The 17,177-nt window shown below is 40.7% G+C and overlaps 1 protein-coding gene across 2 annotated transcripts in view; it reads left to right on the top strand.

The window, feature by feature from the left end:
- septin12 (septin 12) overlaps positions 1–17,177 on the top strand; it is a 63,319-nt gene that overhangs the window by 753 nt on the left and 45,389 nt on the right. For both annotated transcript variants that reach the window (XM_077212548.1, XM_077212547.1), the window contains exon 2: positions 9,552–10,856. In XM_077212548.1, coding sequence (XP_077068663.1) covers positions 9,552–10,856 — 1,305 coding nt within the window. The remainder of the gene's footprint in view (positions 1–9,551; positions 10,857–17,177) is intronic.

Here is a 17,177-nt window from a genome sequence, read left to right on the forward strand (position 1 = left end):
TTTTTAAAGAGCCTGACACCATTCCACTGTTGTTCTGCTGTAAGTATACTATCTTATTATCTTAGGATCCAAATCTCATATTTTTACACTGCAGAGAGTGTCAAGAAGCATCTCCACAACACTCACCACAGCCGTGTCCACTATTGAATCTGACACATTTCTCAGGAAGAGAGGCACCCTTTCCAATAGATCCGTCATGGACGGACACAGCGGGAACTGGAGAACAATAGTTTCTCTCAGTGTTTAGACAGGTGCTGATGTGAAGAGGAAAAACAAATTAGTTCAAGCTCTCAGAATAAAGCACCATCTATTATTATATTTATGTGCTACGTGGAGACAGTTGTGGGCTAAATACTGTCTGAGGAAGAGCTTTAGCTGCCTTGGTAAAGTTGTGGAGTGGTTTGTCTGGTAGATGCTTCAGCAGAAAATCATTCTTGAGAAGACTGTGGCAATTACACGTGATGACAGGGAAAATTGAGGTGTCTTTTTCTAAGCAGTAAACAAATATGTTCACTGGGTGTGTTCCTTCCAGAACTGAAATAAAACCACAGTTTTCAAAGTTTTGTCAATGCGTTAAACAAAATCACTTGACATGCCTTGATTTCTGTCAGTTGCACCCAACTTATATTAATTTTTTAAAATGTACTATGACTTGAGACAAGGCAACATTGGATTTAATTAGAAGACTGGATCATCGCCATCCATGTCACTTTGAGTATAGTTGCGAAAGCATATTTCTTAGCTTTGGCCATTGCAGTTTTCTTAAATTAATATACAGGTCATGTGTTTCCTAGTAGCAGATGCCACGAGAGATATTACATTCTTTCAGCTTCACCTCAAACCAGCAAATAGGGTCATTTCCGAACAAGAGACCAGTGTGCCGCCATGTGTTTGAGTGAAGATAGACAGAACCACTGTTCATCCTGAGGAAAATGCCTCTTGGAATGTTGTGGGACATATAGTGAGATCCTTGGTTCTTTCATATGGCCATTTGTGGCCGAGTGACTGTGAATCGTGGTCATCCATTTCTTATCAGTAGAAGTTTTAATTGTAGGCATGAACATTCATGATCCATAGAGATGTCTGTTCAGCGGGTGACGACGGATGCATTTCCTGTAAATGTGAATGTGTGGAAATGAGGGAAAGGCGCAATCCCCCCCCCCCCAAAAAACTTCCTGTTGTGTAATTTGAGACTGACCCAAAATGGCATATGCTGTATCTTGAGGATACATTTTTGATCAAGCAAAGCCAGGGCCATATGCTCTTGAATAATGGAACTGATTCACTGAAGTTTATATTAAAACAAAAGACGTTGGTTTTCATTGCTTTTCATCCTTTACATTCCTCATAGCATTATGGGAGTCATAGAATAAAGATTTAGGAGATATAGGGGCCCTGGTAAAGCCTTATGGGATAAGGAAGGCTAAGCTTTAAGGATTGTGTGAAATATCTATGTACTGTGTCTATGTATGTGTGATAAGCACTGCTGTGGAGGAAAAAAATTGGACCGTGCAAAGTAAAGTTTTTTAATTTTTGAGTATATAATATTACTCAACATTAGGGGTGTGAACCTACACTGGTCTCACGGTTCGATTCGATTACGATTATCATGTCATCGATTCAGTTCAATTCGATATCGCGTTGCATCGCGGTGCACCGCATCTGCAATTTACATTTTTACTCCAAAAGTGATGTGTGCGTGCGTGCGCGCGTGTTCGCCTGTTCTGGAAGTCGCACTGACAGAAACAGTGACATTCCAGTTTAAGTTTCAAGGGAGTAAAGCTTGTTTATGCCATTTAGTAAATTAAATTGTGTCAAATCAATTTTGTTAAGAAATGTTAATTTAAAAGCAGCGCTCATTCATCAGTGTACAGTATAATGTCACCATAGAGATGCGCGCATCAACTGTCGCCGAGCCCGCTGTTGAAGGTAACGATCATCCATTTATAATCACGCGTAACAACACAGAATAATTGTAATTTGTGTGCGTGACATGAGCGCGCACAGCGCGTGTCTTCTCCAGGTCGTGCTTACCAGGTTGTTCATTAGAGCTGAAATGTGCCCAGAATAGATGTAGGCTTTTAAAGTATTCGGAGCATTTTTAATTACTCGCACTCGCGTCTCGCCTCCTCTGCCATTGTATGCTACCGCGACAAAGCACACACGCGACAAATGACGTCAGAAAAGCGTCAATATAACCGGTTATGGTCTATTACTGAACCGATACAGAATCGTCCTCGTCTGCATCGCGATGCATCGTAGAAACGATTAATTTCGACACCCCTACTCAACATGACACACAAACTGACCTTGAACTTCAACTCTAGAAATGTGCAATTTAACGAAAGACTTACTTGACCAGAATGTTATCTGTTCTTTCTGCTATAGAAAATACCACTTTACAAAATAGTTGTCCAAATAGTGGCTGTTCAAGCTTACACCATGTAAGGTCATACCATACCATACCATATGTTACCCGTTTACCGGCAATATATGTGGAAAACCAGTTAGTACCTGGTGTGACCACCATCTGCCTCACATCTCCTTAGCATAGAGTTGATCTGTTGATTGTGGCCTGTGGAATGTTGGTCCACTCCTCTTCAATGGCTGTGCGAAGTTGCTGGATATTGGAAGGACCTGGAACGCACTGTCGTATACGCCGATCCAGGGCATCCCAAACATGCTCAATGGGTGACATGTCCGGTGAATATGCTGGTCACGCAAGAACTGGGATGTTTTCAGCTTCCAGGAATTGTGTACAGATCCTTGCAACATGGGGCCGTGCATTATCATGCTGCAACATGAGGTGATGGTCGTGGATGAATGGCACAACAATGGGCCTCAGGACCTTGTCACAATATCTGTGTATTCAAAATGCCATCAATAAAATTCACCTGTGTTCGTTGTCCATAATATACGCCTGCCCATACCATAACCCCACCGTCACCATGGGCCACTCGATCCACAATGTTGACATCAGCAAACCGCTCACCCACACAACGCCGCCATACATGCTGCCTGCCATCCGCCCTGTAAAGTGAAAACCGGGATTCATCCATGAAGAGAACACCTCTCCAAAGTGCCAGACGCCATCGAATGTGAGTACCGTAAAACTTCAAATAATAGCCAGGGCTTTTATTTTCCCAAATCGTCGAACTGCACCAGCTTATATTTGAGACAGGCTTCTATATGAGACAGGCCTTTATAATTTAGTGTTGAGATGTTGTTCCTAGAGTCTATAATCTCTAAAAATCTTCAAATGCTCCACGTGAAACTGCGGTCTTCCGACCTTTTACTACCGTGTCAATTGTTTTTGATTAATATGCGCAAGGGAGAGAGAGCAAGACAGCGCTCGTGTTGTTTGAAGACGTGAGAGTGTGCGCGCGCGGCCGGGGCACTCTCTCTCTCTGCTCGTTTGTGCCCTGTCAAGCGCAGCAGTCGTTCTATTCTACATCACTCACCAATCAAAAAAGGCTTTGGCGGGACACAAATTTGCTTTGGCGGCCGCCAAAAAGTGGACGATCTGACGGCTTTTAGAAGATTAAATACAGCCCAAAACTAGAAAACAGACCCGGCCTCTATTTGAGACCGGCCTTTATTTACCCAAAACTGTCGCCACACCAGGCGTGTAAAAGAGACAGGTGTCTATTTGGGACTCGGCTATTATTTGAAGTTTTACGGTATTTGCCCACTCAAGTCAGATACGACAACGAACTGCTTTCAGGTCGAGACCCCGATGAGGATGAAGAACATGCAGATGAGTTTCTCTGAGATGGTTTCTGACAGTTTTTTCAGAAATTCTTTGGTTATGGTCTCAGACAATCTTGGAGGTGAAGATGCTGGATGTGGAGGTCCTGGGCTGGAGTGGTTACATGTGGTCTGCGGTTGTGATGCCGGTTAGATGTACTGCCAAATTCTCTGAAACGCCTTTGGAGACGGCTTATGGTAGAGAAATGAACATTCAACTCACAGGCAACACTCTGGTGAACATTCCTGCAGTCAGCATGCCAATTGTACGCTCCCTCAAAACTTGCGACATCTGTGGCATTGTGCTGTGTGACAAAACTTTACATTTTAGAGTGGCCTTTTATTGTGGCCAGCCTAAGGCTCACCTGTGCAATAATCATGCTGTCTAATCAGCATCTTGATATGCCACACCTGTGAGGTGGATGGATTATCTCGGCAAAGTGTTCACCAACACAGATTTAGAGAGATTTGAACAATATTTAAGAGAAATAGGCCTTTTGTGTACATAGAAAAGTATTAGATCTTTGAGTTCAGCTCTTGAGAAATGGGGGAAAAAACAAAAGTGTTGCGTTTATAATTTTGTTCAGTGTATATATATATATATATATATATATATATATATATACTTTTTTATATATATATATATATATATATATTTTCCTTATTTATTTTTCTTGATTATTTCACTTTTTCTAAACAAAGAGCATGTAAACAGTGGCACCAAGCTTTTTGATGTTGCATTTTGTTATGTCAGTCATAGACATTTAATGTATGATTGCGCTAGATTGGGGGCAATTACAGTAACATGCCTCTTTTTATCTTGGCTGCATCTCAAAGACTCCTATGTGCACATACCTTCTAAGTCCGCCATTTGGCTGTCTGACAAAACACTGATTATAACATCATCTTTCTAGAGTATTTGGATGTAAATTGTTTCTTGTAGTGGTAATGGAGGTTTAGTATTAAATAGGAAACTTATGGATTATATCTATCTCAGCTCAGCCATAGTTTGATTGTTATTCCTAGGAACAGGTCTACTCGAAACTAAGCATATATACCGGAAGGTCTTGTATTAATCAACCTTTGTTTACCCTTTGATCAATATTTAGAAGAGGTACTTATCGTTTTTGAGATATTTCCCTTTAGATCAGATACAAAAAGCTGCCAAATTAAAATTAGAAAGACAGGAATCTGGGAGAACACAAAGTGGCTCAGGCATGTTTCTATGTAATTGCCTGACAGCTGATACCATTGAATATATGTGGACTGTAGCAAATCAAATACCATTATCAGCCATGCATTCCTTTTTTAACTATGTATTTCCATTTGGAACATTAGATACCAAATCTGAAATGTTAATGAAAACACACTGGTGTTGAATGGCACATGTGGTTATACTGGATCAGTATTATGGAGGAGCTAAATTCAACTCAGGCTAAAAAGGTGTATTAGAGAGTATCTGTGGCTGTATGAAAGTTTTTCATGGCCCCGGGGGGGGTGTAAATCCAGCGCCTTATTCGGATTGCTGCAATACTGGAAATGGCGGCTCGGAATTCAGCTTCCAGATGTGCCTTAGCAGAGGTGGTCCGAACAGCGTCTGAGCTATGTGCTTAGGGTGGTGTTTCAAGGGGTCGTCTGAGAATACCTGTGAGGAATGTGATAGTGGGGGATGGAAAACCACAACAGGCCCAGGCTTGCCCCTCTACAACCCAAAACCCCCCACCCACCCCCACCCCCCTTCACACACACACACACACACACACACACACACACACACACACACACACACACACACACACACACACACACACACACACACACACACACACACACACACACACACACACACACACACACACTCACATTATACTCTTCCTCCCTAGGTGCATCTCTAAAACTTTACCTCAAAGTATTATCTGATTAGGAAAGAACCCACATTTATTACTCTGGAAATATTGGCTGTTGCTGATTATCTTCATGTGATTAACAGAAATGGCATGGGTAGATATACATCCGTCAGAGACTGTCTGGTGTCTCCTTTTACCTCCCCCACCTTTCTTGTTTACTTCTCAAACATCCTCAGGTCTTTCTCTCTTTGCATTGCAGCCCCACACCATAAACTTTAGGTCCAAAGTAGCATGGCAGCTAGTGTCATAAAATCATGAACTGCATGATCCTGAATCTATGGCCCTGTTTACACCTGGTATTAAGATGCGTTGTGCCTGATCGGATCGTAAGTAGACTAGGTATACACACCCGTTTACACCTGGCTTTCAAAAACTTCTGTCCTGATTTCTTTGAGTGGAGGGTCTTTGTAGTTTTTTTTTCAGATATTTCGATCTAATGGACAAAATAAGCTCTGCACAATTTACATATGAACTCGACTGGAGACAACGGAAAAACATACGGAGAGCATCTGCTTTCGTTTCTGCTCTGATAGCCGCAAGACCATGTCGAACGCTGTGATTGCATTAGAAATCAGGAATGGTGAGAAAACATTGTGCTTATTATGTTTTTCGTCTTCAACCCAAACTTGGGTCTCCAGCCAACAAAGTTTAAATCCTGTCTGTTTATGCATTAAGTCAGAAGGCGGAGAGCAGACGGTATTTTGTGGCTGTTCGAACACATTTGACCACATGAGCATCGACACTACGAAAGCAATCCGGTCAAATGCGTTTATGACTACCTCTGGAAGTGGTCAAAAGTGTACAATCTTAAAAAGTTTTGACCCCCCTTTACACCAGTATTTCCCTGTATGTGAATGCACAGCACACACAAGGAAACATCTCTTTTATTCTTCAACATGCGGCTTCTTTTAGAAGGGGTCAGAGATATATTGACAAACCACAAATCAAGTCAAGTCAAGTCACCTTTTTTTATACAGCAGTTTTTACAATACGGATTGTTTCAAAGCAGCTTTACAGTGATAATAGGAAATTAATTTAACAAAGATTTTTTTTGACTGTACAGCAGCTCTAGAATATTGATACATTTTTCGTTGTAAAAATCATTGGTTATTAACTTAGGGGCCACTTACACTTGAAAGCCACATGCAAATTGTAACAATACCGTTTTTGAAAACAATACCGCTATCATCTCTGTGTAAACTTGCCATGCACATTAACATTACGTGTTTAGTCTATAAGCATGCGCATTTCAATACACACCACTATGACTGTCTTTCTTTTGTGCAAATGGGGGCAAAGTTTTATTTTGTCTGTTTTTTTTCTTGCCCATACTATGAAAGACAATGAAGCTCAATGTTGTTTTGGATCAAACTGACTTCTATTGTATGGACAAGAACAGTTGAAAATTGAAATGTTATTTTGTGTTTCACAGAAGAAATAAATGCATACAGGTTTGAAATGACAGAATTTTAATTTTGGTTGAACTATCCGTTTTGGGGTTTATTTAGCCCAAGAGTCCATCAAAATTTTACCCAGGGGCCAAACTTTCCCAAGCTGTATTGAACATGTTTAACAGGAAATTACAAAAGGACCCAAAATGTCCTTAATGAAGGAATTTCAACACATTTTTCCACAGGAAGCATATAATCATCACAGGTGGAATTGACATCCACCCCGTTTCCCAAAGATCTATAACGTGCAGAAAACAGTCTCGATCCAGAGGAGAGACAAGGCTTAGCTGTGAGGAAAAAGGGAGCAGAGAGAAGGAGCTTCTCAGGTTCCTCTCTTTTATCAGATTGTTCAGGCATTGTGCTGCTCCATGTGTTAACAGAGAGGATTAAACTGCAGCAAAGCTGAGAGAAAGAATATTGAACAGCACAGAGATGGTGCTGCCAGTGTAATTATTTCCTGAGTGTTTGACAGGGTGCCAGTAATTACCTGATACCAGCCCCTTTTTATCTCAGTCAAAGTGTAGTACAAGTTTACACTTGCATGTGCTGCACCGTAAAAAAAAAAAAAAAAAAAACCTGTTAGACTGTGCCACTTGGTTTGCTGTCCCTCCCTCACTTTGTGTCTTTTCTTTCGGTTTCCAAAACTAGTCAGTTAAAGTAGTGCATACTTCTTCTATTTAATGTTAAATGACTTCTAGGGTGCTGCAGACAATGACATTCTGTGTTGCAGCGATGCACAGGCAGCCTTACCAAGGGACTTGCTGCTGGAATTCGATTAGGCCTAAACTTTCACAGCTATGTGGATGATGATGGGCAAGCTGAAACAAAGGGTCTGTGGTCTCCTCACTGTTAATTAGGTGGCTGTTCCTGAGTAAAAAATCTGATTTCATTTAGTGCCTGTAGTCTTCTTGACTCTAATTAGTAACATACCCTACAGGAAGACAGGCAGCCTCGGCTTCAGCCCTGCCCCCTGCCGGGCGAAGATAAAATCAGAGCTGCTGAGCGAGATGCTATGATAGCTTCACACTGATATCTGCTTGTTTATACAAGGCAGCACCTGAAGAGGATTGAAAATCTAAGTTTTGCCTCTGACATCCTGTCTGGGTACCAGGGTTTGATATGCAAAAGATTGCATGTAAGCCGTGATAACCTGCAATTACAAGCACCTCATGACATCACACTCAAGGTAGATCCAATTGTCATCACATGGCACAATGGTGTCTACATGAAATACTCAAATTGCCACTTCTAATTGGGTCTGCCACAGAGCCGTTAGGACATTTGTACTGTCCGCCACTGGAATTTTCAGTCATGGTGAAGGGCTGTTGTAATCCAAGCCTTCAGCCCCTGACACTGTGTCTTTGAATTGGCCCTTTGTGCTGGAGGAAAAGCCACTGCCTTTCACAAAGGGAAAAGGTCGGAAAGCACTGTTTGCCATCGGCTTTGTGTTGCAGGTTCTGAGAATGAGGGGATTATACAGTGTCAGTACAATTTACATGCTCCAGGTGTAGACTTACCATTCAGTCCCACAAGAGACTGTTTCCACTGTCTTCTTGTACCTAACATTTCCTTAGCACATGTTTTCAATTTAGAAAAAAATTCATGATGCTTTAAAAGTTGAAGAAGATCTTCACAATTTTTACTTCAAAATCTATGTCATGTGGATTTTGATGCAGCTGGTATTTTAAATTGTATTTTAAATTAATATTTGTAAAAATCATACTTAATCAGTGTTTTTTTCTAGTAAAAAAATAAAATCAAAATTTCATTTAAAGAATAACATTTACTTGAGGAGAAAAAATACACAAAAAAAATACTACTGTAATGTATCTAGTCTTAAGTATATTTATAATTACAGTATAATATAGTATCTGAATTATTGTCTTCTTTGTATGAAATAGATAAATGCAGATCGTCAGTGATGTTTGTGCTGTGTACCAACATTTCTGTCTACCTATCCTACTTGTCCAGAAGACTTACAAAACATAACCTCGATGCTAGAATAAAGCATATTTGTTCACAGTTGTTATGTCACCCTCAAAGCAAGATTGCACAGACACCAGTGTAGTTATGGCTTGGCCCATCAAATCTGTCCGATTGGCATGTATTCAGTTAGGGCTCCTGGCTGCCCTCACCGTCAAGTGTATCCTTTTATGGTTTTGTGCCTCTTTCAATCAAATACAGGAAATGACTGTCCTGGCAGATTTATAATTTCTAGCACAAAAGAAATCCAAGATTTTGTTGTATTATCGGTATTATCACAAATTTAGAAATGTTACCTGGAAAATTATAGCATAGTGTTTTTGGATTATAGCCTTATAGCCTTTAGTTATTAGGTATAATTTAACTTACCTCATTTTATGTTATGTCAGTTATTTATTGAGGCTTCAAGAGTGTATTTTAACATTGAAAATTAATCAAATTTGTGTCCTCTTTCCTTATACAGCTTTGAAGAGGTCCTTTGATATTGATGACGTGAATGAGATCCCCACATTCTCCCCCACATCTTCTGTCACATCTCCCATCAGCCCGAGTGGAATCCTCAACAAGTCAAATGATGTGAGGAGTCCAGGGAACCAGGTGTCTCCCCCTTACCGCTCCAGGATTAGTATCAGCTGCAGTCCTGCCCAGAGCCCTGTTATGAGAAATAGGATGGTGTCCAGTCTCTCCTTCAACCGAGGGATATTGGAAAAGCCCACTATGAATGCCAACTCTGGGATCAACCGAGCTGCCTCTTTTCAAAACAAATTTAACCCCAATGGCTTCATTTCATCTTCAGGTCCAGGGAGTGACAACGACAGTCTCCATAGCTCCTCTTCCAGTCTGGAGTACCAGGCCTCTTCTAAACTCTACTCCTACACAAGCCCTCCCCAGAGTCCTCCTGGTGTTGGGGAATTCAAGGCCCAACGTTTAGGCAGCCCAGCACTGAAGAAGTTCTCCTCCCATGGGAATATGTTCCATTCAGAGCTGGAGGGTCCTCTGGTCATCCCAACTGAACCTATGGGTATTAGCCATGGCTCCATGCCTTCTCTGGACCTCCAGATGGAGACTTCAGGAATGAGACGAGTGATTTCTCCTGGATCAAGATTCACCAATACAGGTCCACAGTGGAGCACAAGTCCCCATAATATCCAGAACAGCAGTACCTTTGCAAGGGACTCCTCTCTGAACAACCAGTCTCCTAGACCTAAAGATCCAGTGCGTCTCAACAAGTTCCCACTTGACCTTGAGAACCTAGACTTTAAGTCTCAGATGGAATCTCCGGGAGCACCTAAACCACCTCCAAGATTCCACACATTATCCAACAGTCCTATTGTCTCTGCAAGTCCCTCTGCATCCATCAGCAGCTTGGACAGTACCGACCTACTCCTGGCCCACAATAACAACATCATCAAAAAGAGAGAGCCCATCACTCCCCCTGGAGCAATCCCAGTACCCAATATCTGTGAATCTCCTGTGCTGCTGTCTCCAGCCCAGACTCTTCAGTTCAATATAGTCTCTAAGCCCCAAGTGGTCCAGGTGGCCCCTGCCTCTCCTTCCCCATTAGGAGAGATGGAGATCAGCAATGATATTGATCAGGACGATATCCATGCCAAAGAAAGTGTGGGTTCCATATTACAGCGGATCGCCTCTTTCTCCAGAGTGGAGACTAAGTTGCCAGTGTTTGATCCAAGTCTGGTCATCCCCCCAAGTAATGGCATCAAGAAAGACTCACCAACAATACAGCGCAAGGAGCTCAAGAGATCTGAAGGTGAGATATAGTGTCCTTAATATTTCAGTTCAGGCCTTAATAGCTAATTATTAAAGTTGACTGGAAGAAATGGGTCAATGCCCCGGTGGTTATGCTAGATGTCAGAAAAAGATTTTTTTATTGGTTGTGCACTTAAAATGGGAGGTATGCCCTTTACAAAGAATTTGATTAGTTAAGTAAACCGACTGTGTGGGTCTAAAGGCAGCACTTTATTTATCACAGCTGTCTTTCCACACCTTACTGACATACTGTAGAGAAAAGAGTGATGGGAGAGAAGAAAAAAGAGGAATTCCTGGCATATCAACAAATAGCTGAGTGCAAACGGTGATAACAGTTCAGTGGAGTCTGTCATCACTGCCTACCCAGTAAAGTGATCCCTGGCAGACATAGCTAAGTCGATTGGTGCCAGAGGCTACAGAATCATACCCTTATACAGTTAAATTTCTCAGGTGTGTCAATCTCTGCTACAATGATCTCAACCCAATCCAGAGACACCTACGTTACTTACCATTGGGATTAGAGCAATTCAGACAGGGCTTGGAGTCTTGGCACCATAATTATGTTCTTATGTATGGCTTTACATAGCAATTGACTTTTGACAATAATGAATTCAGAACTAAGGCTTAGTGATATCAAAGGGATCAGGTTGGAAAGCATATATAGTTCATAGTAGGGTTGGGCGATATCTACCAAATTGGCATCAGACGACGTCTACAGTAAAACATTGCGATGGATGATGACATCTGGGGGTTGCTTTTGAGCATTAAGCTCCGTTAATGTGGCACGCGTCTGAAGAAAGAGAAAATGCGCACAAAGCTGAAAGAGCTTGAATTAAGCACATTTGGCTTTAGATAAAACTATAGAGGATAAAGCACTGAAATATTATTACCACAAACTATCTTTGGTGCTTGTAGTGTGATCCGCACTGCTGTTTTGACGTACTGCTCACTTCAACTAGAAACAGTAAAATGATGCTACCATTCTGTCTTGCGGTATGGTTGACACATATTGACCTATTTGCGGTGTCAAATATATGTTGAATCAGGATATTACTCTTTAAAGCAGCACTATGCCGTTTTTTTAGCTTAACTGAACAGGTTCGGAGTTATTGGAATGGTTATATGACTCTCCCCTGGTGCCTGTGAGTGGAAAAACCGCACTTGCAACTTTGGGCCGGCGGACCGCCGTTAGGAAGTATCGCGTGATTTCAGCTCTCATGATGTAACAAATTGCTTTACGGCATTGCACACATTACACGCATACACGCCCCCATCCAGGATCCGGCTAGCTATAAGAACAACTATCGTCCCATGGCATAGCCGGCATATAAGAAGCAGAAAGCTAGAAAAGCATTGTCGGAGGACAATGCATTGTCGAGCGAGGAGTCAGACACGAGTAAACATCGGACCTGCGCTTTCAGAATGACGAAAAAAACGAAGAAAGCGCGGTCGGAAGAGTCTAGAAAAAGGTAACGAGAATCTGACAGTGCGAGGAACCGGACAAGAGTCCCACTCAGTCAGGCTTTCACTGTTAAAGTTGATTCCTGCGATTATCATGAGAACAGTTGTCAATATCTCACATAATTATCAGGACATAAATAAGCCTACACGTTGTAAATAGTGTAAATGAGCGCAATTTGCAAACTATTATGATAAATTGCAATAATCATGTCTAACAACATCATAACGGACATTGTTATGAAATAATGCGACGTACATGATACACTTTATTGGTGTCATCTGGCATTTAGGCTCAGGTAAGCCTAACGCGGTAGGCCACCCTAATTATTATAAAGTGCAGAGGCCGTGAGTGCAGATACGCTCTGTGTCAGTTGTAAATACAACAGTAACGTTAAATACAAGTACTCTACAGCGACTCTAGGGATCGCTGTTTGACAAAAACAGAAATCCTGCATAGTGCCGCTTTAAAGTACATTTGCCTAAACAAATATTGATTTTGCAGATGCAAAGCGGCTCAAAATCATCATCAGTGGTGCTGCTAGTATGTTATTCCAAACTAAGCCCTCATCTTTACTTACTGAAAGATCAATTGCCACAAAGATGGCAATACTTAGATGTAAAGAAAAAGCTTGTAGAGAAATGTAGTTGACACAGGGCCGGCCCACAGCATAGGCGGAATAGGCAAATGCAATGGGCGCCACTCATCCATAAGGCACCAAAATAATGAATGAGTAAATTATTTATTCATTTTACTAATACTATTTATTTGAAATTTTTCCAAATAAAGCAAAAACCTTCTCAAAAACTTAACTAAGTCCCACGACTCATCCGAGTCTGCCGCATCAATCTTCCCCCGCCCAGCGAATGCTTGAAGTGCATCAGAAATAGAGCGTGCTATCAGTTTACTTTTGGAAATGTGTTGTGTCGCCTCTCCACGCATTCAGTGTAGACAGTATTGCTTTCGTTTGAGAGTGCTTAATACACTCAAGCAGGTAGAAGTGGGCCTGGCCGCTCGCACCAGGTGAAAGTTACCTGATTGTGACGGATGTCCGAATTTACATGACACATTATAAATTAGCATTATATTCTGCCATAGATACAGTGTCAAAAGAAGAAGAGAAGAGGAAAAAGGGGATAAAGACAGAGGAAAAGTGATGTAATTAATTAACAGTGTATCTAATTGCATAGTAGTAAAATACTATAATGTTTGCTAATTAATGGCAGTTATTTATGCAAACAGCTGTTCTGGGTTCTCCAGAGGCCCCAGACAGTGTGATTTTGTAACAATCATGTTTTTTAGAAGCATGTACTATCACTTTTTTATTAATGTTTTTACTTTACATTTGTGCAGTTTTGGGGGGATATATGGCATTTTTAAAATTGATTAGCCAAAATTAGTAATGATATTTATATATGGTTTTATTTAAAATAGCAACATTTTATGTCAAATTCACATTAAAGAAGATCTACATTTCTTAATTTCATTCATGGTGAAAACACGAAACTTGCCATAGTTTCGTGGAAGATTGCTGCGGAAAACAAACACTTTTGATAGTGCTCAGTAAATAGTTTGTGCATCGATGCTAAATGTTTAGGCTGTAATGTGGCTTAGGTGCTATATATATATATATATATATATATATATATATATATATATATATATATATATATATATATATATATCATGAACACAAAGACGGGGTGAAATGCGCTGTGATGCATGGAGGACCAGGTAAAATCTTGCCACTGTAAGACAACAGAAAGAGTTAAGTCTGTTGATAGAAACAACATGAGCAAACAGAAAACTCAAGTTCTGAATCATGAATCAATAATATTAATGATAACGATGGGGTTAGGTATCTATAAATCATGGTGTGCTACACCTCTGTGGAACTATGGCAAAGCAATAAAATGGTGACGTGTTCATGTTGGATTCACATAAATGGCAATATGTTTCATATAACTGTGGTGTACCACAAACTGTAATGAATTTTGACATATTTCAGACAAAAATACATGTTGGGAAACCTGTGGGTTTGATTTAGTCTGACCAGAAATGAGTTGAGGATTTTTCATCTCCACATGTTGTATATTTGCCTCCTTCTGTTGTTTTTCCCTTCGACTTCATTTCCTGGGGTCATGTTGCAGAGAGGAGTGGGGTGCATTTCCTGACCCGAGAAAACAGAGAGCATTGAACTGGAGGAAATCGGTGGGCGCCTACAACTGTGTTTAGACACAGATCCTACTTGTAAGGCTTATTTGGCAGCGCTAGTTGTGCATCTCACGAGTAAGCTACCATCAGGGTGGGCGTCTTAACATCTGCACAGATCCCAGGCAGCCAGCCCCCACGCTGAAACATCTCTGAAACATAAACATGACTTCATTTACTAAGTGATTTATAATTTCCAGTGTCAGTAGGTGTGGCAAAATGTGTGCCGCCCCAGGCTTTTACCTCAGGCTGAAATGTGTTGTTTGCTGTTAGTCAGATGTTTGAGCTGTAAAGGCTTCACTGATAGGTTCGGATGAAACCGACTTCCCAATGGTTGCAACAGTGGAAGTCTGGGATGTGAGTGCTGTTTATGTCATGCTATCTGCTTCAGGCAGTGTTTTTCAGCGGTTCTGTGGTGTCTTGTTTTCTTTTCCTCAAAATATCTGGGCGCAGTGCGTACGGATGTAGCCCTTTCACAAAGCCAATGGGAAATACCCACCCATGTTTTCATCATGTTCCATGTGCATTATGTCTTGTTTTACTTTTTTAAATGGGTGTATATTTAGGCTTCACGTCATCCACCCATCATTGAGCTTTATGTAGGCCCTTTGCACTGTTTCCTGTGATAACAAGGAAAGAGATCATTCACTGTTGAGGCCAAACAAATGACATGCTCCCAACTGCGTTTATAGCTGTTCTCCTGGGACAACAGGATTTGTCAGTTAATTTACCCTGTCAGCAAAGATGCTACTGTTAATGCGATAAGCTATCATATGGGGCTATCATGATGACTTGAAGTACGTTAAGAAAATATTTTTTTACATATTTTTTTTTACAAATTCTTGTAACGAATCTACTGGAGGCGAGTTGCAGAACCAAAGTGCAGTTTATTTACATCCCAACGTGATCAAAATAAAAAACAAAGATTTGACCTAGCATAACTTGACATGACACAACTCGACTTGACATAAACTATCATTCACCACACAGTGGTTACACGAACAATACTTGACAAAGACACATGGCAAACATGAGGGCTTAAATACACACGATAGGTGTGTTCGACATCAGCTGTGGCTGGATGTGACCGATCGGCGAGAGTTGCCGCGTACAGGAGCTGCAAACGGAGACGTGAAGTCGGGCGCTTTCTGCTTCCCTAGTGACTATCGCACTGCGTTTGCATACTTTGTCACAGTTGAACTGAAATAAATGCAATATTTGCCAAATACACAGACATTTTAGAGACATTTCCATTTAATAATGTATGCACTGCTTATACAGAATCTGTTTGCACAAAGAATAAAGTTCAACATACTGTTTAAATACCAATGTATTTAAATCTACGTTTTTTAATCAGTTTTATTTTGATAAACGACACACTATAACATCACGACTACATGAAAATATATTTTACTGTTTTTTTTTTTTAGATTTTACAGATTTGTGAACATTAGTGCAACTGAAGGTGTGAGAATAAACACGAAACACGTGATCATTGTCATGTGGTGTATTTGGCCAATTGTGGAACAGTCGTGTCGTCATCAGAGCTCGTGCAGCTGCTCTGGAGAAGCTGCGCAAAATGAATTAGCCACCTGCTCTCGAATCACTCTCGCGGTATTGGCATGCGTCAGAGTCACTTGGCGTCGGCTCTGTCTCAAGTCGGACAATATTTCTAACCGTTATGCGCTGCTTCAAGTCAGCCGCCGATCAGTTTGCCCAGCGCTGTATGAAGTCGAACAAGCCTAAAGGCAAATCACTAAACAAGACCAACTGTGAACAGGATTAGACAATTAACCAATGACAATATGACACAAAAGACTAGGGAAGCACATGGCAGGATCACATGCGGTCAAGGGAATCATATGACAAGACAGGAAAATGACTGACATGAAACATGAACATGAAATAAAACTCAAAACTAGACATGACAATTCTCTTGTAAGCTGCTTTAAGATTTGCATACTATAATAGTACTACATTTGATAAAGAACTTGCTTCTCAACTGTTAAAAAAGTATGGATGTACATACTGTAAGTATGTGTTGTATGTAGACTTGCCATGGTAATTCCTGTTCTACTCTGTACAAGGGACATTACCAGTGTAAAATGTTGTATCCGGTACGATTAAAACTTACGTGATAACAATGTTCCTTATTATTAATAAGTGAGGTCTGCTTAGCGTGTTGGTTGGTTTTTGTGAACAAAACACAATTTGTTTTTTCTTCTAAGTTTTTCTTTTTTAAATTTGTGTTATTTTGTAGGCAGTTTTGAAATGAAAATGACCCCAGTATCACCGGCCAGCAGTAACACCGGTTGACATTGTTGAAAGTCCTATGCTACATACTACATTATCATCATCATGGGATAATAAAGTGTTTTTCTGACGCATACTTCAAAGGAGGTAGTAAGTCTAATTGTATGCTAGTGTGTTTCTGTGTTATTCCGAATTCATATACCAATCTTGTTTTTATTTGTGGAATACTAATGCTTTAAAATAAATTCTTAATAATTGCTTTAAGGTGAAGTGTATAATTTCTGCATCCAAAATAATGACATGTTTTAACGAGCATTCCCAACTTCCATTGGCCTAACCAAACTGATAGCCCCACCCCCAAACTCACATTATTGATTGAGCCAGGGTTCATGTCCTGGG

Source organism: Siphateles boraxobius, unplaced genomic scaffold (assembly GCF_051911475.1).
Source record: "Siphateles boraxobius isolate OS27281-9 unplaced genomic scaffold, OSU_SipBor_1 66, whole genome shotgun sequence".
Lineage (NCBI taxonomy): Eukaryota > Metazoa > Chordata > Actinopteri > Cypriniformes > Leuciscidae > Siphateles > Siphateles boraxobius.